The sequence below is a fragment of the Calonectris borealis genome, chromosome 20 (assembly GCF_964195595.1).
Source record: "Calonectris borealis chromosome 20, bCalBor7.hap1.2, whole genome shotgun sequence".
Lineage (NCBI taxonomy): Eukaryota > Metazoa > Chordata > Aves > Procellariiformes > Procellariidae > Calonectris > Calonectris borealis.
In genome coordinates, this window is record NC_134331.1 from 10,639,775 (window position 1) to 10,665,066 (window position 25,292).

General features: G+C 54.1%; 1 protein-coding gene across 1 annotated transcript in view; it reads left to right on the forward strand.

Annotated features, from left to right (window-relative positions):
- Window positions 1-25,292, forward strand: part of NTN1 (netrin 1) — a 106,517-nt gene that overhangs the window by 70,096 nt on the left and 11,129 nt on the right. The window contains exons 3-4 of the mRNA XM_075169785.1: window positions 2,998-3,147; window positions 6,344-6,397. Coding sequence (XP_075025886.1) covers window positions 2,998-3,147; window positions 6,344-6,397 — 204 coding nt within the window. The remainder of the gene's footprint in view (window positions 1-2,997; window positions 3,148-6,343; window positions 6,398-25,292) is intronic.

Here is a 25,292-nt window from a genome sequence, read left to right on the forward strand (position 1 = left end):
GGGTCAGGCATTCAAGGAGCCGGAGTGCTGCTGCCCAAGGCAGTCGACCCAGACTCGCAGGCTCCTGGGCTGCAACAAAGAGTTGGGGACCAGGGGCAGAAAGCACATCCCTACACCCAGAGAGGATTTACCCCATGGTGTGTCGGAGGGAGCTATTAGCAGTCAGCCAGGGGTTTCTTCTGGTGAGGTCCTGGACCAGAGGATGGTGATCCCCAGCTCCTCTGCCACTTGTCTACTCTGTAACCTTGAGCACATCACGCGTGCCCATGGGGACAGGGTTAACAGCCGTGCTGCAGAGCCCTCGCAGGAGCCCAGCTTGGGGAGAGACTAGACAACCTCAGACAGATACGGCTGTAAAAATAACCACGGCAGCTTTGGACAAGCTGTGCCGAGGCATTACCTCATGAGGGAAGGAAACAGCAGCATCGCTATTTATTTATGTGGTGTCCAAAAGAGTGCTCTGTGCTCTGCGGCCCATTCTCCAAGAGCCTGATTCTGTAAATCTTACTCATCACGAAGGTTTTCTTTCCTTTTTTTTCATCTTTTTTTTTTTTTTTCCCCCTCTCTCGTCCAAGCGGTCCCACTGAAATCAGTGCAATCCGTTCACATGGGGGAGGATTACTCACAGGATGGGGGTTTGCAGGCGATGCCTGAAACCAGCACGAGCAACCCCAGAGGGGACGCCTGAAACATGAGGCATGTTCCTCCCCATCCTCCTGCCCTTTGCCTCTTCTTGTGTAACCCTTCCCTGATTTGCTTATTTTTGTATTAACTCCTGCCTCTCTGCTCTTCTTTAACTCTTTTCTGTCCTGTTCTTTCTTCAGGCTCTTGCTTAATGTATTTTTATTTCCTCTCCCCCAGCAATATTGAAGCCATCCCTTGGGGCTGCAGCGTGCAGGTTTTCTCGCCTAAACATTGCTCTGCTCTCTGCGCTCATCACCAGCCACACTGATTTAATGATAAAACTTTTCCAGTCGAAACCTGGTTTGATAGAAAAGCAAGTTTTTTGCTACGGGCAGGTTTGCAAGCGGCCGGTTCCCAGAGGCAGCTCAAGGCAGGGGGGGAGAGAAGGACTTTTAATCAAAAACCCCAAATCAGAAGTGTTAGGGAAGGAGGAGAAAAGGAGCAAAAGCTTTGTTGTTTGTTTTTTTTTTTCCCTTCTCATGTGAAAAATCATCAGATTTTGGCAAGGCTCGGTCTCTTTCCATCCAGTACTGGCAGAACCGGGGGACAGCGGCAGTTTGCTCGTGCTCTGGGGTAGCTACGTGGGGACGGGATGTCCTGTGCAGGGAGAAGGGGACATCCCAGTGCAGAGGGGCTCCAGGCACCATCCAAACCCTGCTGGGAGGGGGACCAACCTGGCAGCTGCTGACCAGTAAGGTCAAACTGGATGCTGCTGGTGCAGGGAGCAGGAACAGGATGGTGCTGGGGCAGGTTGGAGGGGAGCTCCAGCCAAACACCAAATCTTGGACACCCAACACAAATGAACGCGGGATGTGATCTGCCATCCCCGAATGCGGCAGATTTAGGGTGTCTCAGAGCCAAGGGGGTGCAAGACAAAGCAAGAAGCACTGTAGGGTCCAGCACAAACCCTCATGGGAGTGATATGCTCAATCTGGGGGATTCGGGGGTGTTTGAAAGCCAAGCCCAGTCGCTGGAGCCCGTGGAGATACTCGCACTGGTCCTGACCCACAGACCAGCCCCCTCCAGGTTTTGGGCAGCGGGGCAGGTTTTCCCCCAAACCCTCTTTCTGGCAGGCAGCTCCCCTGAGGGGCAGAAAGAGAGCAGGATCAGAGCTCCCCAGGGAGGGTTTTGGCTGGCTCCTTCCCGAGGATGCTGCACAAGAAAAGGAAAGCTTTCCTGCCTTTCCCTGCCACCGCTCAGCAGGGGCAGACCACAGTCTGGCACGGCGCTTGCAGCTCTTAGAAATCAGGGCTGTTAACAAATGTGCGAGGCCATAATCCTTTTGGAGCAGTGATGATAACAAGCCCCGATGCTTTTTTTCTTTTTTGGCTTTTTTTTTTTTTTTTTTTAAACAAACAGCTGCGCCGGTAAGTCCCACTGTGGGAAATGAGATGGTGAATGATTTCAAGTGCAGTATTTACATCCCCTGCCAAACCCTTCACATCTGCCCAGCTCTGCCGTCAAGCCTCCATCCATCTGGCCGGGAACAGCAGGTCCTCCAGCCTGCCTGCATCCCACAAGGGCATTTCCTTCCTGCGCCCGCAGTGCCAGCTGCCAGGGATGCTGCTCAGCGGGGATTGGCTCGAGTGAAAGCACTGAAAGGAGGGTTAGTTTTGGTTTTTTTTTTTTGTAGTGCACGTGAAATGAATTCCCAACATCTCTGAAAGCAATTGCTTCCTGCCTGAGATCTCATGTGCTGAAGGGGTGATGAAATGCTCCTTGATTTTGTACCTCTTCCTTACAGCCCCGGCACAGCTCCAGGGAGCCCAAGGGAGTTTGAAGCTGGCTGGGGTGGGGGCAGTGGGTGCTGTGGCTCCTGGAGTCCTCCGGCGGTGCTGCCTCACCTGCTCTCCTCCTCTTCAAGTCCTGTAAATTCTTGATCACAGCACCCGTGGGACGAGGCAGTTGCAGCATCCATGGGTGGATACCCTTGAGCAGAGACACCCAACGCTGCCTCCCCGGATCTGTAGAGCACTCATTGTCCTGGGCAAGACGTCCTAGCTGCAGTTCCATCTCCGCAGCGGGACCGGCTTGTGGCTGGGCCATCCCCTCTCTGGTGCTATCCCCTCTGCACCCAAGTGATGGCCACGCACATCCCCTCTGCCAAATGCCACCTCTGTTTCAGGTCAGTGCGGTCTCTGGCTGGACAGGACGTTTGCCACAGGTCCAGCGCCAGCTGTGGAGAAAGTGGAGCCGTGCCGCGAGAGCTGCCGGCAGCCCGCGACGCTCGCCCCGCTCCCCGCCGATGCCACAACGTCACCTGCGCCCGCTCTCCTCTCCCCCTGACCCTCTTGTTGTGTGTTCCCCCCACAGAGTGCGATTGCCATCCCGTGGGCGCCGCCGGCCAAACCTGTAACCAAACCACGGGCCAATGTCCCTGTAAAGACGGTGTCACCGGCATCACGTGCAATCGATGCGCCAAAGGCTACCAGCAAAGCCGGTCTCCCATTGCCCCCTGCATAAGTAGGTGGATCGCTCTTTCGATGTCTGTAGATTAGAGATATTAACCTTTATAAACCCGCAGGAGCCACTGCCCAGGCTGGGCGGCTACTAACCCCACCGCATACATGCCGACGGGCAATGCTGAGGGGATGGAGCTGCCTGGGTACCCCTGCCAGCCGCACTGCCCACAGTAGGGTGTATAGTCCAAAATTCATCCCTACCTTCCAGGTAGCTCGTCTGCCTTGTTGGATGGGTTGTGTGAGTGCATCTACAGCTCAATTTGCCGGTAATTTGGTTTTGCTTCACATAGCAAAGGTGCCCTGAGAGCACATTTGCTTTGGGGTACTACATCAGGTCTGAAAGCTAAGGCAGATTGCTACAAACAGGTTTTTCTCTCCAAAATCAGGCTGTGTTGCATTGGCACAGAGCTCAAATCAGAGGAGCTGCTGGTTTGATGGAGTTGCCATCAAATTAACACAGCTGATAGCTGGATTGCTAAAGGAGATCTCACACAACCCATCCAGAAACTGTTTTACCGTTTGCTTCCTTGGGTTTGCTTTTTAGTTTGCCTTCCCAAGGCTGCTCTCATCCTCTGCTCTTAAAACAACAGCAGCAAGCACCAGGTACAGTTCCCAAAGTCTCTCCATTGCAGCATTTGCTTTGCAAGCATCCACATCCTCACTCAGTCCCTGTCGAGTGCTCGCTGCCCGGGCAAGGTGTGCTTTAGCCCAGTGCTTCTCTCCACTGCCTGTTGGGTTCGCTGTTGTTGGATCATTTGGTAGCTCATGCACCTTGCGAGAGACATCTCCACCTGCCCTAACGAAAAGAAGCATCAAAATTACGGCTGGGAAGGAGAGGCTGCTGCCCTCGAGGCTGACTCCCTGTTGCTAAAAGGGGAAATAAAGCCCAATGGGAAAAGAAAGGTGAAGGTTGAAAGAATCAAGTCTTTTTTGGGAACCCACAGTCTGCTCCCGCACTGTCCCCTCACAGCATCTGCCTCTCAGGATGGCCATTGCCAAATTGTGGGGCAGATATACCCTTTCTCCACCTTCTCCTGTTGAAGAAAACATACATTCCAGGGTGGTTTTTGGTCACTTGAGATTCATTCTTCCCCGTGTCGCAATGGGACGGCAAGAGCTCAAACCAGATGCTTGTTTCCCCAAGATGCTACAGTCATGGCTCCGGTATGCTTTGCAGCAAGTATGCGCAAAGGTTTATCATTAATCATTCCCCAGGGCCATGGTAAATCAGAGAGTAAATTGTTCCTTGCATCACCTCCCTTGGGATTCATTGCACTAAATAAAGACAGACACAGAATTTCAACACGATCCAACCAGGCATTTGGAGCCGGGCTGTGCTCACGCCAGCTGCCGAACCGGCGTGCTCAAGGCTGGCGTGAGCCTGGCAGGGCTGCCCTGCCCTGGCCCTGCAACCCAGCCACCACCCCAGCACTCGTGAGAGTCCCTTACTTGTGTGTCACTGCAAAGCATCCTTTAGAAGGGGCCAAAAATTTTGGTTGAAACGTTTTTCAAGCAACACTCTATTCTGGCTACCAAGCCGCTGTGCAGTTGTTGGGAGTTTGGTCTGCACGTACGATGCTAAAGCAATTAAAATGAGGATATGAGCAACTCACAATTCTCTCATCCTAAAAAAACCCAAACCAGCACATTTTCACCCTTGAAAAATGTCAGTCAGCATATTCTACATGGGGGGGGGATGTATTTCACACATATTTCATACATGCATAGTGGAGGGCATTTGCTTTCCATCCCTACCTGCACTGCTCTTCCATCCGGCACTGGGAGGGCACAGGTACACTGCACCTAGCAAGGGTCTGTCCACATCTGCAAGAGCACAGTTACTCTCCGATTTACCACTACTTAAGTCCCAAAGACTTATAGCCATGCAAAAATCACCTCGTGGGGAACAAACAAGACACCAGTGAGGGCTGTCTGCATGGCAGCCCACGCAGGCAGGCACGAGCACCCATCCAGCCACCAGCTTTGGGATGGCTGTGCTGGCTGCGGTTCATGTGCTGCCTGATTATGCACCGTGTGTTTCACAGGGACTTGTGCCTGTGTTTAATTGCATGAGGGTGAACGACTCGAAAAGTCATCTAATGGTAATTGGGCTGCACCCCTACAAGCTGCCGTCACCGCAACGCAGACAGACCCAAGCAAACCCTACCTCTGCGGCCGGGCAGGTTCCTGAGAGCAAAAGCAGAAGGAGGTAGATGTTGAACCTCAGCTGGTGCCTAAATTCCACTTTCAAAATGAACTGGGAGGGTGTTCCCCTACCAGGATTCCCAGGGATGCACAGAAATTGCAACACTGTGCCCTAAATGCGCAAAAGATGTCAGTCGTGAGAGCTGCGTATGTCCACTGAGGAAAAGAGATCGTCTTGCCAAAGTTGGGACCATATAATGTGCTCCATCTGCAGTCCATCCTTCTTAACATCAACAAACACAGTCAGACTTGGGCATGAAAATCCAGAACATTATGTGGTTACAGCTATGCAAAGCCGGCCCCAAATCAAAACCAGTGACCATTGCATTGGCACCAGATATGTTTGTGTTTCCTTTAAATGTGTGAGATAACACTTGCATCCCAGCAGATAGATGCAATACTTTACCTGCATCCTATCTCACACGAGAGGAGTGTGAGTGTGCCTCAGGCATGGATGGAAACAGCAGCTAGAAGGGACAACCCAGGGACAGGGAGAGACAGCAACACTCCCACTGCCTGCTGGGGCTGGGCACCGCAGAGCAGGCAGCCACACCGCCCTGCCTGGCTTATGCACCCTCCGAGCCCCCGCAAAAGCATCCCTCACCTTGGGGTACAACTGGGACCTAGCAACTGCAGCAGGCTGTGTCTGGGCACCATAGCGATTGCTGGCTGTGGCACCATATCAATTACCTGGCTGGCTGTAGCTTCTTTTATTTTTAGCCACAAGCTAAAATTTTTGGTTTAAAAAACCCTTTCCCACACCCTCCTGGGAGGCTTAGTTCCCCAGAGGGTATGGTCCTGGTGTGCTGGTTCCTGGGGTTCTTGCAAGGCTCCTTGCTGGAGGACACGGTTGGGAAATACCCCTTGCTGGTAGACATGGTTGGGAAGGGCAAACACGGTGTGTGCAGGGGCCAGACTCTTTGGGATCTGGAATAATGCCTCCTTCTTTTATCTCCTCTCCTTTCTTGCCTGCTTCTCGCTGTCCTGCACAGAGATCCCCGCCGCTCCCCCCACCACTGCTGCCAGCAGCACAGAGGAACCTGCAGGTACGTTGTCTCTTCTTTTAAAGCACTTTGATGGTAAATGTCTTTTGAGCAATCATCTGCCTGACATGAAATTGCATTAAATTGATACATAAATTCTGTTATTTGTACTGGGACAAGTGATTTCCTTTTATGCCCAAAATGACTGAGTGTTTGAAACAAGTGTGCAGCATCCCAAGAGATGGGTGTTTCTAGGAGTGACATGGGAGTGTAGGGAAGATGCAGAAAGATTTTCCCAGAGGTGGCTAAATCTATAAGCACAGAGGGGTTAGCCAAAGTGGGACCAACGCTTGACGGAAAAGAGGTAAGGACTCAAGACCACCACTGGTTGATTATTAAAGTTGAGTGGTTACCTACTCAAGTAGAAGAGCCCTAAGAGAGTAAGAGAACAGTCCAGCTGAGTTTTTCTGGTGGAGGAGAACTAGAAAACCAAAAATCTCCCAAAAGAGAACAAAAAACCTAAGCGTTGCTTACTGCTGCATATGAGCATTTCCTTTTTTTTTTTGCCTAGATCCGTGTATTTCGGGGGCTGAGCGATCTTAGGTGCTGATGTGACCTGTGTACGTTAACAGCAATGTGTCTCATGTCCGGCTTTGTGGGTCCTTGGGCTGGGACACGGCTGTGGTTGGTGGCATTGTTGGGGACTGCTGTTCTCAGATGTGTCTCAAAGCCCGTGGCTGTAAAAGCCGGGGAAGTATCTTAGCTCAGAGTGGAGGGTCCTGCAGCAGCAGGTCCTGCAGTAAAAGGTCCTGCAGTAGGGGCTGCAGCCTGGGGACAGCGGTGCAGCCCTGATGAACTTGGATCACTATATTTATGCAAGCTGCAATACAGAGGATCGTCCTGAGAAAGGTTGGCACATCACGCTGCGTGTATCCTCCTGTTTCCCCTCCCCTTGTCCTTGCGCCAAACACAACCTGTGCAATGCCGAGGGCTCAGCGCGTCTCTTTGTACATCCCACCTCCACCCCCACACCTGCACCGACACCCCACCATCCTCCCCTCCTAATTTACAGCCCTAAAGGGATCAACACCTGCCCCCCGCCATGTCACCGAGGGACTTCCCTGTCCCCAGCTCCCTCGGGGTCAGCCGGGTCTGAGCAAGGGATCACGGCAGGAGTCGGAGGGCCCTGGGAAACGGTGACTTATTCCATCCCGCTGCCTGCAGATTCCCGGGGTGTTTGAACAGCGCCGCGGCTGTGAAGGACACGGGGTGTAAAGGCTGTTTACTTCTGTCTCACCAGTGTTGGAGGGTTCATAAATTAAGGATTTTGTACTAAAAGTAATGGGCGTCACCTTGAATTGAACTCTGAGACAAGGCTCGCCCCGTGGCAGGGCTTTTCACACAGGCTGTGGGTGTTGCTGTATGCTCAGGAGCTCTTCCCGGGATGGGAAACCCAAGAAGCAAAGAGACAAGGTCTTCGGTCCCCAGTGTCATGGGAAGGTGAAGCCCAGGGTTTTCTGTAGGACTGATTTAAAGGACAAGTTCTGCCACCTGTAAACACAGTAGCAGCAGCTCTGTGTTTCAGTGTCTTTTCTTAGGCTGGTATGAGCAAGAAATAACTTGCAGTCTTGGGTTTGTGCCTGTTGCTTTGTGTGGGCTTCTTAAAGTGTCTCCACTGACCCGCAGGGCTGAGACGAGCATGAAGACACACCAAAAACCCACCCCAGGCAGCATGTGTCCAGCTCAGGTTCTAGTGATCGGCCCTTTTGCTGCTTTGCCTTATTAATTAGGTGCCGACATGACATTTGAGATTTGGTGAGTCCATCACAATGAGCTATTAGGCATAGAGACTGTCCTACCTAACCTGAAGCCAAGCAGGGGCAGGTCTTCTCTTCCTTACAACACTGTTTCCTAACAATACCAGCCTCTGTCACCCACTTCCATCAGGAGAAATCTTCCCCAACTCCTCTGGAGCTTAATTACATGCCATAGTGCATCTCACCATCTTCTTTCAGCCACAGAGACCTCCTCCCCAAAGCTCCCATTAAACCTCCCATCTTGTCTTGGCTGCAAGAGGACGCAGTGTGGGGATGTCCCACCTTGGCCAAGCCCCTGGGTCTGGCAGGCACACCCCAACTCTTCTCACGAGCATCGTGAGAGCTGGCAGCTCCTGCAACTCTTTCATTTATCCCAATACCGCAGTTCGGTGCAATGTTGTAGGTGCATCCCAGCGGTGCCAGCTAAACGTGCTGGACGCATGGGGAAGAGCGGTCTTCCCTCTCCCGTCTCATTCTGTGGGAGGTAAACTGCAACTCCCTGTTTCACCCCTTGCTATAAAGGAAGCCCAGGGTCTAGCCAAGACTTTTAGACGCTTAATTGAGGGCCAGTTTTTCCCATCCACAGGTACTGTGCTGCTGATACGTGGAAGATTCATAGGCAGATAGAACATAATAGCTAGCAATTTAAGGATCAGTGGGACCTCCAGAAAAACGTGCCCACTGCCCTGCTGAGTGTGCACTGCAGGAGAGGCTCAATCCCAACCGGTCCCCTCTGTGGCAGAAGGTGGATGGTAGCAGAGCAGAAGGGTTTACCTGGATCCTGCTGGGGGGAGCTCTGCTCCATGATCATCATGTTAAATTGAGCATCTTCACCCGCTCGATGTGCTGACCAATCTTTGGGGATGGGGCCTTTGGCACTTGGCATCACAATTTCCAAACCGAGCGTGTTGAGTGGGGAGTCAAGCACTACTCACCCTGCGGCACAGTTCTTTCACCCTCCATCAGGTAATAACAAACCCAAGCAATGCTTAAATACAAAAAGCTCAACAGATGAAATACCAGATTTCTCATGGACTCCTGCTATTTAGCAGGGACTTGCAGACTAAATGTTCTGTTTCATGGCCTGGGAACACTGAGATTTTGTGCTCCACACCAGGATCCATCTGTTCCTCCCCCCACAGCCTCCCAAACCCACTCTGTTCCCAGCCTGCTGTAGGGATGGCAGAGCAGACCTCTTGCACCACGATGCCACCTGGCTTATCACAGGCTCTGCCAATGAACGTGGATGTTTGGCAGCCAAGATGCAGAGATGTCTTCTCGCAGCCCTTTCTGCAAGGAGCTTGGCTCCTGAGATGAAGCCCTATGTGTGGAGCTATAGCAAATCTGTGCTGGGATCTCCTTGCACCATCGCTGACCCAGGGAGCAGAAGCAGCCCTGGAACTCATGCTGGGGACCTCCCAGACAGAACCTCATCCTTGGTGGAGTCTTTTTTCCTTGGGCTCCTTCCTTCCAGGGGCCAGGGCACATCCCACCCAGTGCAGCTGCCCCAGCCCTTTCCTAAGGCAGGACCTGGTTCGTGCCATCCCCTCCCCTGCTCGAGGTCAGGTTGCAGGGCACGGGATGCATTTCTGAGTGAGTAAACGATTGTTTTGCCCATCAACATGGTGGGAAACATCCCTCAAGTCAGTTTTGCATGCAGCTTGTCCTGCTAAGCCGCCTACCAGCCTTGGAGCCAGTGGCAAGAGGTGGCACTTGAGCAGTGTCCCTGAGTTTGAACTGGCCACAGGGATCTCTCAATGTCTTTTTGCTGCTATTTATCTGGGCACATTCCTATTCATGAGTCCAAAGGGGCCTTTCTGAGGACATTTCTCTGTTATTCACAGTCTTTCCCTGCCAGTCCCCATGTCCTCTTGCATCTTTCCAGCGCGTGACCACGAGAGGGGCTGAATGCAGGCGAGGGCTTGGAGGAAGCAGCTTTTATCCACATCCATCAGGCGACATCCCAGCTTGAAAGGAAAGAGCTGCCGAAGCCCCAGCCCTCCTGCCCCCCACGGGTGAGGACTGGTTTGGGGGTGACACATCTCCCACCTGTGTGCTCCATGCGGATACCAACATAGCTGGGGAAACAGCTCCTTTCCGTGAACTCCCCACACTGGGCAAATGCCAACTGGGGCAGCTGCATTCGGTCATCCCAAATTCCACATGCCAGCTCGATTGGCCACAGTCCTCATCAGTGCCTGCCCTGAGCTGATGTGCTGTGGCAGTGTGACCCGCAGCAGCCCCGGGCTGCGAGTCATGGCCACCAGCTCGATGCCAGGCACTGTGCCGGGTGGGCTGGGGCCGGTGCTGGGGCCGGTGCCCCCATGGCCCCTCGGCTGGCCAGCGAGCAGGGCCAGGGTGAGCAAGGCAAAAGCATAGAGACTGCAGCAATAGGACCCTTGAGCCGGACAAGGGGGTGCACAGCCTATTTCACGCACCGAACGTGGACACTTTGGTGAAGAGCAGGTCCCTGTGTAGCTGGTGGGGAGACCTAGGTGCTCCCTGCCACCCATGCACCTCCCTGGGTGAGTGCCGATAGGGATGGCTGTAGGGATCAGAGGTGTGTCGGTCAGGACGTGCCCCTCACCTTTGACCAAGGCTTTGGGTAGGTGTCTGCAACACTTCCCAGCCTTGCTACAAAGGGACCATCTTGCCCTGGTGCTGTTGGCAAAGTTGCAGCCTCCAGTCCTGAGTCCCCGCAGATCCTGGCAGCAAACAGCCCCGCCGGGGAAGGAGCAAGTCCCATAACTCTGCATCCTTGTCAGGGAGAGAAGGGTTATTTAGGGATCTACCCAAGCCCAACCGAGTTTGCATAAAGCCAGTAATTGAGAACATCTCAGCAGGGTTAGAGACCTCCCTTCAGCAAAGGAACCCTTCGCTGGAGGCTGGGAGAGGGTTATCCGTGGGCTGGGACTGAGTCGGGCATCCTGACATGAGAAATGATTCAACAGCGTCTCTTGGACCTCCGCGTCGCTGGAGGGCTGGATCTCCCCGCTCCTGCCCAGAGGGGCGACCAGGGACCAATTCATCTCGCCAGCAGCCGCTCAGGCCGCCTCCTTGTGAAAGCCCAGCGGAGGCTGAGCCAAGCTGAGCAATCTGATGGGCCCGGCGTCCGACCATAATTCTTCTCGCAGTGATTTTTATTGGACTTTTTAAGCACTGTTTTGTCCAGGGAGCTTGAACCCTCCATATTTCATTCCTTCCCCTTGGTGGGGAGCGTCAGGCAGTCCCGGGTCTCGGCATCACTCATCTGCCACCACCACCCTGAAGCATCCTGCTGAAATTTGTGGAGTTTTCTTGGCAAACCCTTAAATCAGTGTGTCTGCCTGCCAAAGCTCCCATGATATGGGAGCAAAAGGCTTATAGAGATGGAGAAAGAAATTAGTGCAAGACTTTGGGTGCAGCCAGTTCTAGGAGAGATGCTGCTTTATTTCCGTTGCTCATAGCTACACAGGACAGAAAGCGTCTTCCTCGCCAAGAGCCGAGTTAGCATCACTGCCGCTCTGAGTTGACGAGGGGTAAATTTCAAAAAGGCATGGGCCAAAGCTGGCCTTGGTACAAGGGGTGGAACAATGTTGACTTTGGCGTGGGGGGTCCTGCCTGGTTCTGCTTAGTTCTCAGAGGTCCGAATCAATTTGGGGAAACAGTCCAAAACTGAATTGTTTAGATGAAATGCATTCATGCTCTCCCATGCCGGGAGATTGGAGGATGAGGAGCGGGTGCTTCTCATTTTCGTGACCAGGCGAGGAAAGCTTTTGCTACCACCCCATCGTTTTCTGGTCCCGTTCAGAGATGCACAAGGGGCCACAGTGAAAGGGCAAAAAAAAAAACGGTGGGGGGGAAAAGGTTTACAAACCTGCCAGTCAGTCGTTGTCTTATCTGAATCAAATCCAGATTGGCTTGGAAATGATTATCTTAGGTGGATGATTTCAGCTAGTGGGCTTAAATAAAACCAGGTGATTGGATTGATGCAACTTTGCATGGTTTTCCCCTGGAAATCGGCCTCTGCAGTTTCAAAACCAGATCTGGACTTTCCAAAAGTCATTTGGGCTCAAGGTGTTGCCTGGGCCCTTTTGTTCCTGGCTGGTGAGGAAGGGGCTGGATATAAGTGCAGAAAAGGGAAAAAACTCCAATCTTAGCAGTCCCTGGGGCTCCCTCGGATGTGCATGGACCCAAAGCAGCTTGGCTGCAGGTTGCAGCTTTCCCAGAGCATGCAGGCAACCCAGCGCAGAGGTGGATGCATGCCGTGGTATGTGAGGATGATTAATACCGTCCAGAAGCAGCTCAGAGAAGAGAGATGGGCAGTCAGGTCTCTGCTCTGGAACAATCTGGAATAGTCTCAAGGAAAAACAAAAAAACTCAGAAAAACCCCCCAATCCCATGGGCTGTCTGAGCCTTTCAAGACTGTTCCTGCTTCTGTGTCTCACTTGGAAAAAACACATGCAAAGGTTATGGCTTCAGTCCGGGAAAATAGAAACTTTGTAGGAAATAGTAGAAAACATTCACTTGAAAACACTCGTTCCCCAGGGAGAGAGCTCTCCATCCGCCTCGAGCAGGCAGGCGGCCCCCGGTGCCATTGCGGTGCAGAGCCCCCACCACCGTGCCACGCATCATTGGGAGCACTTGGGACAAGCCACCGCCCCCCCTGCCACCCCCTCCTTCCCTGTGCACGTGTGTACCTGCACCCGCATGCCCCACGCAAACTTTCCCCCGCAACCTCCGTGGTGCTTCCCGGCCCCTCTGCCAGCCCACATCCATGTCCCAGCTTCGGGAACCCCCCTGATTTCTTCCTACCCCGTCCCGTGGCAGAGCTGGAGGCTGTGCATCCTTCCCAGGCTGCAGCTGGCTTTTCACTACTTACAGGCTTGGGCTTTGGGGTGAAATTTCCAAGTTTTAGCCAGAAACCTCCACCAAGAGCCAGGAATGGGGAAAATTGGCCTCTCTGATGAGTTGGTGCTCCTGCCTCAGCATCATTTGGTGGTAGTCAGAGTAATCCTGCCCTAAAAAAAGGGTGGTTTTTCTTTTGTCTGAAGGTTAAAGGCTTTAATTTTTGCCTGCCCATGCCTAGATTAAATGGGGCGATGCAAGGCCACCCTTGGACAGCCCCCTGCTCCCAGGTACACACCATCACCCCTGGGGCAATCACAGGGGTGTGCAGCAGGACCAGGGCTCGTCCGTCCCACAGCAGAAGGGCAAAATGCAGATTTCAGAGGGTGGCCGTGGGCTCACAGCCATCCTCGTAGATGGACATGGAAGAAAAGAGGTCCTTCAGGTCTGCTGCCACCAGCACTCACGTCACCCCAGCAAAACCTCACCAGGTGCTGTTCAAAGATGAGTCAAATCACTTGCTCCCACGGTGGGTACCGGCGCTGTGCTTGAATTTCACGGCTCAGGCAGCTGGGAGCCACCTCCTTATTTCCAGCCTCCTGGCCAGCCTGTACCCATGCATCCCTGTGGGAACATGGTCTTTTTGACTCCACATCTCCACTCCCAAGCAGAAGCTGTGGACCACTGTCCCCCCTTCTCATGGTCACATAAACACTGTGGTCATCACTGCAGCAACAGCTTTAAGGGAAAAGTGACATTAGGAAAGGATTAAATGTACCGTATCTCCTTTTAATGAGCTGCAGCAGCTGGAAACAAGGAGTCAACGCCATGTGAGCCGCCAGCTGCCTCCACAACATCTGCAAGGGGTGCGAGGCTTGCTCGGAAAATGATAGCGTGGGGACAGGCCGCTGGCATTGTGCAGTGTCTCCAGTTGGGACGGGACACGGGGCCAAACCGCTGCTTCCCGGCCCCTTCCCGAATGCTTATCTAAACCACTGGACCAGCTCCACCCCCAGATGAAGTCAGCGGCAAATCTCTCCCCGATGTTGTACCCACAGGGGCAAATGCAATGGGTGCCATCGGCTTGGCCAGTGAGGACCTGATTCATCACTCTGTGTTTGGGCATAGGCATGTGACCAAGGCTCTTGGGTGGGCTCTTGGAGGGCTGGAGGAAGCAAGTCCCACACCACACTGAAGTTCATGTCTTCCCTCCTTCCCAGAGCACTGAGCAAGCGGGAGGGAAAGGGACAGCTCTGCGCCAGGGTGGCACCACAGTCACCGTGTTTGGATGGTGGCACTTGCCCATGGTGTCTTGCCAATGTAGACTTGGATGCTGTGTCAGAGAGGCCGGGGAGATGTCCCTTGAAACTCCATCTGTCCCTGCCTCCCATGGCCTTGGCCCCCATGGGGTGATGGTTGGCTTGGAGTCTCCCCCTGTGACATGGTTTTGTCTCAGAGGTGGCCCCAAACCAACCCTGCCAACGTGCGTTGAACATTGCAACCCTCCCAAATCTCAGACGGGCAGCCCCAAGCACAGTCACCCCAGCAGGTCCAGGTCTCTGCTCGGCTGGGCTGGCTGGCTGGTGACTACGAGCCCCAGCTGCTGGGCACGGCACAGCCACCCAACCTCCTCCAACCTCCTGTCAGCCCCCGCGGTGGCTGGCCCGGCTGGGTGCTGTGCTCCCTAGGGCATTGCACTGCCACGGGCACCCTGCCCGGGGGAGGGAGGGATGATCTCCACTGAGCAGACGGAGCGCAGGCTCCTGTGGGAGGCTGATCCTTGGGCAGATCTCCTTTATCAGAGGCAAACTGAAAAAAATACACCAAAAGACCCAACTTATGTAGCACCTTGCAAATTTAACGTGAAAGAGGCTATTGAAAAACATAAGAAAGAGTTTAGCTTTTGCCAGCCAATACGTATTGAAAGGGAAAAGCCTGAAGAGGTGTTTGATTTCAAACTAGATTTGTCTCAAGACCAATAATTGCAAGCAGGGTACTGGCTAGCCTTAGTTTTTTTCAAATTTGAAGTAGCGACATGTCTTTGTCATCACCCGGCACTGATATTCAATGAAAAGGAGTGTGTGCATGTGTGTGCGCACTCGTGTTAGTGCTCGCACATCTGGAGGGGATCAGCAGCACAAAGGACCGGCCGGAGCCGGGCACAGGGCTCGGCAGCACTCACCTCCTGCCCAAAGGGCTCCTGGCTGCCAGCCTGGCTGGGGAGGAGCTGCCAGGCTGCAGGCACAGCCCGTGCCTGCTCTGTCTTGGTGAGGATGCTCCCAGAGCTGGGGAAAGGGCACTGCCAGGGCGGACTTTGCACTGGTAGAGAGAAAAATCACAGCTCTTTGCTCCGAGGAAGCTCTAATAGTGAGCACGAGCTCTGCGGAGAGCCTATTCCCACAGGCTGGGAATAAAGGTCTGCACAGCTGCCTGTGGTACAATCAGGAGGCCAAATTCTCATTTCAGTCACCCTGGTGTAAATCTGGGCTCAGTCTGGGGGTCTCCAGCTTTGTACCCATCCAAATGAGTAATTAATTCAGCCCTGCATGGGTATTCTCTCACTTGTCTCAGGCTGTAAGCAAGGTGATGGATTGACTGTGTGATTGATTGACTGATTGATCGACCACAGCATCCAGCTCCCTCCTGAAAAGAGGTTTTCATGGTGATCGGCAGTGAATGGCTGTGAGCACAATAGGGGTGAGGAAACTTCTGGTCACCTCAAAATATTTCAGAAAGTCTGTGAAAAAAAAAAAAAACAAACCACAAAAACCCCACCACAAAACTTCTGCTGAAATGCAGATAAGCTTCACACACAACTGCATCATGTTCTTATAATCCCATCGCAGGGCTTTCTGCATCCCCACATCCCTTCATCCCTCCATCCCTGCATCCCTCCATCCCCAAGTCCCTCTATTCCTCCATCCCCACATCCCTGCATCCCTGCATCCCTGCTTCCCTCCATCCCCACATCCCTGCATCCCTGCTTCCCTCCATCCCCACATCTCTGCATCCCTGCTTCCCTCCATCCCCACATTCCTGCATCCCTGCTTCCCTCCACCCCCACATCCCTGCATCCTTGCTTCCCTCCACCCCCACATCCCTGCATCCTTGCTTCCCTCCATCCCCACATCCCTGCATCCTTGCTTCCCTCCATCCCCACATGCCTCCATCCCCACATGTCTTCATCCCCATATCCTCCATCCCTGCATCCCTCCATCCCCATATCCCTCCATCCCTGCATCCCTCCATCCCCACATCCCCAGCTCTGGAGCACTGCCACCTCGGGGACCGTCCTTCTGACACTGGGGGAACCTGGGTGCCCACAAGCCCTGGGCACCATAGCCAAGCCATGAGCTTCAGAGCAAGGACTTGCAAGTCCACCATCGCTGTCAAACCCATCTAAAAAAAATTATAATGATGATTTTGAAGTGAAACGAACTGATTCTTTCCCCTTCCTGGGACATTTCCAGATGCTGATTCCCCTTGGCAAAACAAAGCGCTTGTCCCCAGCACCGGCTCTCCGTTGCCGTGTTTCCCCCGGAGCGGAAAGTCTGATTTGCCCCGGCTCTTGTTACGTCCTGCCCCCGCATCCCGCGCAGCGCCCGCTCGGCCGGGGAGCTGCTGTCAGGCCGGGAATTTATAGGGTGGCCAACGCTCCCGAAGACAGATGGTTTCCTATTAACGTATTTAATCATGTCGACTGCGGCTCTCGGCAGGGCTGTGTCCCCGGGGGCGCTGGGAGCGGCAGCCCTGGAGTTCGTCAGTGGTTGGAGTCTGGGCACACATTTGCAGCGGGGAAGCGCTGGGTGGGGATGAAGCACTGTTGGGGCTGGCACCCCACGTTCCCCGTGTCTCCTGGGGCTCAGCGCTGGGTTTGGTCCTGCGGGGAGGGGGTAGGAAATGTGCTGCCAGCCCCGGCTGCTCCTGGGAGAGGGGCAAGGAGGGTGCAGAGGCAAGGGTGGATGCACCGAAAAGCTCCCACGTTCGTGCGGTGTCTGGCACAGCTGGGCTGACCCCACTGTGTCACCAGTGGCCGCAGCCTGCCTATTCGCTCCCTTTTTATCTGGGAAAAACGGGGATGCTGATGAGGTCACAGCTGCTATGGGCACCCATGTCCCAAAACACCAAAAATTGCTCAGGCCCATTCTCTCTCATCCCAAAACTGGCAGCAGGCAGCTAAAGAAGCAAGGAGAAAACTCACCCCGACCCGCAGCGGGGCTCGGGTGGTGCCTGGGGGTGGTCTCCCCTCCGAACGCAGTGTCCAGGGGTCCCAGGGCCAGACCAAGCAGGCAGGGCTACACGTGTGCTCCGGCGGCATCCAAACCTTGCCCAGACCCAGCTGCAGGGATGCTGCAGCGGGCCATAGCTCGAAACCAGGTGGCCAAGCATGACCGGCCATGGCACGGGCAGCTCCCCAGAGGTGGTGGGCAGCCCCGGTCGCATCCTGCGGTGTGCTGGTGGTCCTGCCCGAGGGGCTGGTGCCAGCCAGCCCCCAAGTTGTGCTGGATGCTGCGGAGGTGGGAAGGGGACTGTGGGATCCTGCGAATCACCCGGCCGCTGCTTTCTACCCGCTCGAGGCGAGAGGCTTTAATCTAATTACATGCTTTATTTGCGCCAATTTGTTTTTCAATCAATCTTGTTCAGCCAGAAGAAAGGAGGCTACTGTGGGCTTATTTGCACCTTCTTGTTCCAAGGGAGAGGTTAATGGCAGTTATCCTCGCTGGAGATGCCTGCAGGGCTGCGGATCTGGCTCCCCCTTTGCAGGGGGCTGCCTGGCCTGGTACACGGGTGGGTTTCAGCCATCTCTTCCCCCAGCACCGTGCAACAAGTCCCCAGTTCAGGCACAGAGCAGCCCGGCCGCTGCCTGAGGATGCCTTTGTAACACGTTGTCTTGTGAGGATCCTTTGGAGCCGGCGACGTGCAGGTGGCCCAGGACGTGGTGTGCAGCACGGGGCAGGCAGGGCTGCAGGCAGGGCTGCAGGCAGGGCTCAGGATACTCCTGCCAGGTGGTCCCAGGGAGTCCTGAGGCTGTCCTGCAGAAAAGATTTTGTATATCTATTGCCAGGGGTTTCAATAGGGTCCCAGGGAAATGTTAGGGTCTACAGAGCACCAAAAGAAAAAAAAGTGCAAATAACTCACCGTACTTTTCCTGCCCAGATGGGGCTGGTGCAGCTCGCTGGCCCCAGCGCCCCATGCACATGTGTGCTGGTGCAAAGCACTCCTGAGACTGCTTTGGAGACCAGAAGATGCTCTGGTGGCCTGAGCATGTGCCTTTACACGTAAAGCAGACTGGTCACAGACCCTCTCCGAGCTGCCGGGACAAATCCCTGCCAGCTCCTTTTCCTAGGGCACACTGTGGGGACTGCTGCTCCAAGGCCAGCTGCCCTGCGCCAGCTTAGGAGGTGACCAAGGACAGACAACAAAGACAACAAACAACCACACGGCCGTGTGGTTAAATGCAACTCCATGCCAGAGGCTTGCTTTGCACCAAGACTTTGCACAGACCTTCTGGGAGCAGACCCAGGCCCTCAGGATCCCTGTCCACAGGCTGAGAAGGAGACTGTTTCAAGCCTGGGGACCATTTTTCAGATCAGACAACGTGCATGACTTGAGCTCATCCCAGGTCCAAGGCTTACAAATGATGTGCCTCCCCATACCAGTGTTGGAGATATGGCCAAGGCCACCCAGCCAGAGGCACCGGCTGTCCTGCAGCCGGCCCCAAAACGGAGAGCACTAATTTGCACGTTATATTTGCAAAGGGCATCGTGCACATTAGCTGGGTTGTTGCCCGGCGGGGGTAAGAAGAGCCAACTTATTCATAACAGCCTCCCCTGTTCCGTTCAATGGCTGGACCGAGGAAGGAAGGCTGCCAGGGGCGCAGCAGAGTGCAGGAGAAGCAATCCCACTGCTAAAGTGAATAACCTGGGAGGGAATCTCTGCTTTAAGTTTGCTTTTATATTAAAGAAGGCTGCTCTGAGACAAAGACTCCGACTGGAGTCCAGCCCAAATTAAATTACAGCATTGATCCCTCGCAGTCAACGTGTGCTCTGCAAGCCAGAGACATTGCACCTGGTGCAGCCCCTGCCGCTTATCCCACAGGGAGAAGCCCTGTGCGAGGAAAGGGCTACTCCAGAGCATCCCCTCCTTCGGAACTTGTGGTCAGCAAAGGCCAGGAGCTAGAAGCTTGGAGCGAGCATGTTTGGCCGGCAGAGCTGGCACTCTTCAAAATGACTTTAACAGTCAGTTGCTGAGAAAGGAGATGTTAAAATAATTCTTTGGGACAGAAGCAAGGGGCAGCTCCAGCGCTGCGCAAAGCAAAACAGGATTTCATGGTCATCTGGGGAACTGTCCAGAAGTCCAAGGGCCAAAGGCATCTCTGCCATAACTGCTGTGGGCCGACTCTGGCACAGGGTCATCCTCTCCTGTCCTGGTGCTGGGCAGTGGTGGATTGCGTCTTATCCCCTGTGTCACCTGGGAGTATGGCTTCCAACTGCCTTTGGGATGTTTTGAGATGGCTTACAGAAATGTTTTCACGCCCCGTTTGGGCACACCAAGCACCCAGCTGAGCCCATGCTCAACCACAGAGCAGAGACACCATGTTTCTGCCCCTGCCCTCCCCAAAGGCTCCCCTCACACGCCCCCCTTCTGCTCCATGTGCTTTTCCTCCATGCTCCCAACCACGAGCTGAAGATGTCGGATTGCTGCCCGTAAAGGGGTTGGAGATCCATTTCTGCAGTCTGAATGGTTTGGAGGAGCGCACAGTCCCATGGGGATGGGGCAGTGCAAAGCTCTGCAGACCCGTGGAGTTGTAGGCTATTGTGCACGTTGTCCTGTACCTCCCAGAACTACAAGCTGCAGCAGTACTTTGGAGCACCTGGAATAGTTTTGTGGTTGCTGGATGGGTTCAGGAAATTCTTGAAGCAGAGAGCACCCACATTGGGGCTTTGCTTGAGATCACAGTCAGCTCAGCTGTGAGGTTTGGGCATGGACCACAGCCGAGAGCTGGGATTCCCCAACTCTGGGAGAATGGAGCATTCGCTTGGGTCCATCTTCAGCATCTCTGTGATGCCAGAGATCACAAAAATACATCAGCGAGACATTCGCCTTCCTCCCTGTGGGCACTCGTGTGGGTTTTGCAGTGCTGAGCCAACAGTAACGTCCCTCAGGTGGGGCAGACCCCCCCCTGCAACTTCAGGAGCTGTTAGAAAGCCAGAAGCAGCAGCAATGCAAGCCCTGGACCCCAAGTTTTGGGGTGCCTGAGGAGGAAAGGTTTAGCCATTTTGCACCAGAGCCGGCCTTTCCAAGCACGGATTTGCCCAGAGACAGTGGGGACCTGGGTGCTGCTGTGTTCCCCCATGGTCACCGCTGCTCGATCCCACAGCCCCATCGCAAGGGGCAGCTCAGGCACCGGCTCCATGCAGGGATGCTGCAGCCTGTGAGCAGCACCCAATGGAGGATTTCTGACTGATAATGCTGGGGAGGAAGGGAAAAAGGAAAGGAGGTGCAAGCTGTTCACCACCATGGTCTCCCTGCATGAGAGGAAATCAAAACAGCCCCATTGATCTGAACTGGCCAGCTGTGGGGGTATCTGGGACCCCAAGCAGACCCCCACTCCCATTTTCTCCGCCCCGCTCTCTCCAGTGATGGGCTCATGGATTTAGGATTTAACGTTTGGCCCTGCACCCTCATTTTGCAGCTCAGTCTGGTTGCGCATCCCACCCAGTGCAAACGGGAGATGGGGATACTCGGACCCCCACCCGCAGAGCCCCAGCAAGAAGCGCAGCCCCTCGGGAGCACACAGAGAGAAAGTGGGCAAGCACCTTCACCCCCTGAAATGTTGAGGCCAAACTGTCAAGACTGGGTCTCCCCTTCTAAGCCACGACACCTCCACTTTGGATCTCAGCCCACAATGGTATTTAGGGCCCTACCTGGGGGAAATCAATAGGAATTTAGCTGCATAAATTGGGATTAGAAATCTGAATCCCCTTGGGGATCTAAGCCTTATATCTGCATTTCGAGTTAGGTACCCAGGCCAAGAAATGTGGCTTTAATCGTTCTATCATGTCAGAATCAAGGGGCCTTTAATTTCCGTTACCGACATGTGGCTTTCGCAAAGGCTTAAAGCTCATTTCGGAACTGCAAGCGCAGCAAGACATGGTCTCGTGCAGTGTCTTCTCGGGAACGCCACTCAGCACCCTGAGCTCCGGCTGCTGGCACCTCCATCCTGCCCAACCCCAAAAGCATCAGCACTGCGGCAGGAGTGAGGTGCATTAGCAAAGCATGGGGTGACCAGGGCCCCAGCTTCCCACAGCTTTCAGTCTCATGCTAGCAGCCCCAGCCCTGCTCAAACAACCCCCCCAAAAATGAAGAAATTAAGGAAAAAAAAAAAAAAAATTAAAAATGCAACTTCTGCAAAAAAAAAAAAAAAATTAAGCAAAACAAAGAAGGTGTTTAGCTGTGAAAACTCTTTGCTCAGCCAGAGAATTAGTTATATCAAGGGGATGGGCTGAGCTGCAAAGCTGCTGAATGCTATGCTGACACATTTTACTAAGCTGCGATGGACACGAAACAGCCGCCCGCCACCTGCTCCCAGCCCTCTGCGAACAAGTAGCGCCAACTGCCTCTTCCCAGATCCCCTCCCGCTCTGTTTATCCGGGAAACGCAGAAAGTTTGTGCTTTCTCGCAGGGAAGCAGCCGGTTGCTCCCAGCCCGGGGGACCCGGTAGGGAGGCGTAGGATGTCCCCCCTGCGGGTCGCAGGGCGTTAGGATGCGGTGGTGAAAAAAAAAAAAAAAAACAAAAAAAGGACTAGGGTCTGGCTGTGCTTTGGGTTTGCATCTCTGAAACGGGGATTTGCACTGAAATATTTGTGCAGCTGAGCAAACTCAGGGAGGAAAGCCCTGGGAGCAGGGGGGAGGAGGGTGTTCACATGTCACCACTCGATTTCTCCTGCACCACGGTGCTGTGGCCAGGGGTGTTTGAGTCCTTCACAAAGGGAATGGCCTAGCCAAATGCAGGCTAGGAGGGACTCAGAGAGGTTTCAGGGTCTGTTGAGGGTAGGCAAGCCCAGGAGGAGGAGCAGGGCAGGACAGCACGGGGGTGAGGACCAACCCTTGTTCTGCACCCCCATGCGCAGGGGACGTCTGTGCACCCCATATGGGGCAGAGAGCTGGGGCTGACCCCATCCTGTAGAGCAAAGCCAAGTGGTGTCCACCCTCATCATGCCTGTAGGGCCTGGGTGGAGAGGACCTGGACACTTACCACTCCATGCTTCAGGTACCAGGTTGTTCCCCATCTCAAAGGGGGTTTCACTTCTTCAGGCAGCCTCCTTTTACTGTCAGCCTGGTCTTTCCATCAGACTCTGGCATCCCCTTCCAAGGGCAGGTTACTCCAGGCTGATCCTCTGCAACCTCACAGAGATGGGCGAGAGGGACCTGCAGGACAGGGAATCTCTCCTGCAGCCAGAACAAGCACACGTGCCTTGGGACTCCATAGGTTTGTGACAGAAGAATTCAGGGACAAATTCTGCAAGAGTCTCACATCACACGTGTATCTCCTGTACACACGCACGAGTCACTGAAACAGCATTTGGAGCACTGCAGGCTCCAAATCCATCCTCTTCTCCCATTTCAGCCTGCTGCCCCTTCCTCCCATCCCTTCCCCAGCCTTTCAGCTTGGCTCTGCTATCACCTTCCATCAGGGGACCGGCAGCCCAGCAAACCTTCCTCCAGAGCCTAAACTGCTGAAATGTCACTTGATGGATGAGAGCAGAGTCTTTTCGAGACGTTAGGCAGCATTGAAATAATATCCTGCAGCATCCCCTCCGCGCACTTTCCCTGAGCGAGCAGTGATCTTGCAGCATCACCCCACGTACGTAGCACTGCTTACCAGCAAACATGAACTCAAGGCTTTGCTCTGAGAAATTTCATTTGCCCTCCCAAAGAGGCCCCGGAGGACCTCCAAGTCACCCAGGAGGCAGGAGAGCTCTCCACGTAGGAAACAAAGGAAATGAACTGGGGCAAACCGCCCCCCGTGTAAATCAGCCCTGGCGTCTGGTGATTTACACTGATTTACACCAGCTGGCTCTGGCCACATCAAGTTCAATTTAAACCAGCTGAGGCTCTGGCACAGCCCATGGGCTTGGGAGAAAAAGAAAGAGAAAGGAAAGTTGTATTAGTAAAAGCAGCGTTAGACCTGGGCTGTAGCTGCGTGTCGAGCTATAAACCTGGTTTCAGGTTTGCACCCAGGGAGCAAGTAGAGGCTGTAGGGATGGGGTGCTGTCCTGCAGGGCTTGGGGGGCAGCTGGGTGGTGCCCCATCATCTCACAGCCTCCCTGGCTGGGAAATGGTGCCAGGATGGGTTTCTGGCAGGTCTGTAATTTCAGGCAGACTGGAAATATCGTGGCAGGAGCAATAGGGATTGGGAAGCTCAGATGTGGCTAGGGATGTTTCCATGGGGAGAGATTGCTGAAGAGACTTGGGGTTGTTCTTGTGAGTGGTCTGGACTGAAGTCCGGAGTGATGGTTTCTATCTGATTGCTATTTCTTGGGGCTGGATCCCAGAAGCAGTACTGCAGGGCTGGAGGAGGATCTGCTCTTGGTGGGCTCTGCCAGCCTGGCTGGTGGAGACCCGCTCGCAGATCCAGAGGCCGAGCCATGGGACATGCAGGTGGGAGTTGCTTTCCATCCCTGCCTGTCACTACTGCTCAGAGCCAGCTGCTGGCCAGGATCTGTCTGACTTGAATTTGTCTAGGGGAGGTGAAATCTGCAGGCAGAGCTCCCAAGCCTTGTCCCTGCTCAGTTGCTTGCTCCCTGCCTGCCCCAGGGTCAGCCACTTCTGCAGATCAGCTACTGCATAGGGGATGAGATGCAATAGCAATGACAAATATCTATAGCGCTCCAGGATTTTTGTGCCAGAGGAGAACCATCATCATGCCAGAACTGTGTTAGTGTCCTGAAAACATCAGCAATCTGCAGTTGAGCAGAATCATACCAGCTGCCCGGCGAAGCAGCCTGATGGCCTGTCTCTCATCAGTCCCCTGCTCCACCAAGCAGGTGAGGGAAAGCCTCTCTGGGCTGTGAGGTTGCTGCATGCACATTTATTTCCCTATAGACTATTCCTTCCATGTTTATGGCCAGGAACATCTTATCAGTGAGTTGGATCAGGAATATTTCTGTTCCCTGGGCTCGGTGACACTTGGTAGCCATGTCCCACTGCATGGTGGCATCCTGCCATATAGGCATGGCTGGGGCTTTGCTAGTGAATCTCCATCCTCTGAACTATGGCTTTTATGGAATATCCACTCTTTTCTCAGGTTTTGTGTGATGTTCAGGGTCACATTAGATGAGAAAAGCCAAGGGGAGGCATCAGCTGCTGGAACTCCTTGGCCATCAGCTCAGCTCCTGGGTTTCCAAGGGCTCTGGGCAGTCGCAGCTGGACAGAGATCTTGACCAGGCCTCTTGGAAGAGAAAGGTGCCCCACTTCGTATCAAAGCTTTCACTTTTGGCCCTGGCTAGGTCATGTTGAAAGAGTGTGAAGCCACGTATTACTGTGGGTGCTCTCCTGAGGAATGGGAACAGCAGGCAGCAGCAGGGCAAGAGGATGGTGCCGAGATGAGGTGACTCTCTGCCTGGCTGTGGTGAAGGGCTGGGACACACATGGATCAGAGGTGTTGGTACTGAGGTGGTACCTGATGATCTTGGGGTGTGTGGGTGTTCAGCTCTCTGGGTTTCCTTCTCGTGTTGGTTCCCCCACTCAAGCTGAAAAAGAAGCTGCTTCTTGGCTCAGGCTGGGTTTGGCTTTGCTGCCAACAGGGAGGGTTGGATTTGGGGTCCATGAGACCTCCTGGGGCATCTCCTTTCCACCTGAGGAAGATCCCCATGTTTCTGAACCCCTCTCCTGCCCCAGGAACACCTCCTGCACTGAGGCTGATGAGCCGAGAGGGCGCAGAGCACCCTGTGCAGCATATCTGGAGACCTTGGTGCCCTCCTTGCCTGGGCTGGCTTTGAGCATCTATCACTGGACACCATCTCCCAGCTCTGTGCCTCAGTTTCCCCTCCCAGCCTGCTTAGTTTGAGCTTCTGTAGGAAGGAGCTGCTTTTTGCATGAGTTCCTGCAGTACGTAAGAAATGGGCGCCTCAAGTCCTGCTGAGGCTGTGGCACGTGCCACCCCGGTGTGTGACACAGCCATGCTAAGGAGGATGCTGCACAGCTTCTCCCCCAAGGTTTCAGGTCACGGTCCACTGGAGAGCGTGGACAGGAGCTTGGGGTGTTGCATGGGCAAGTGTGGTTCTGGTCTGGCACTGCCTATGTGGCCT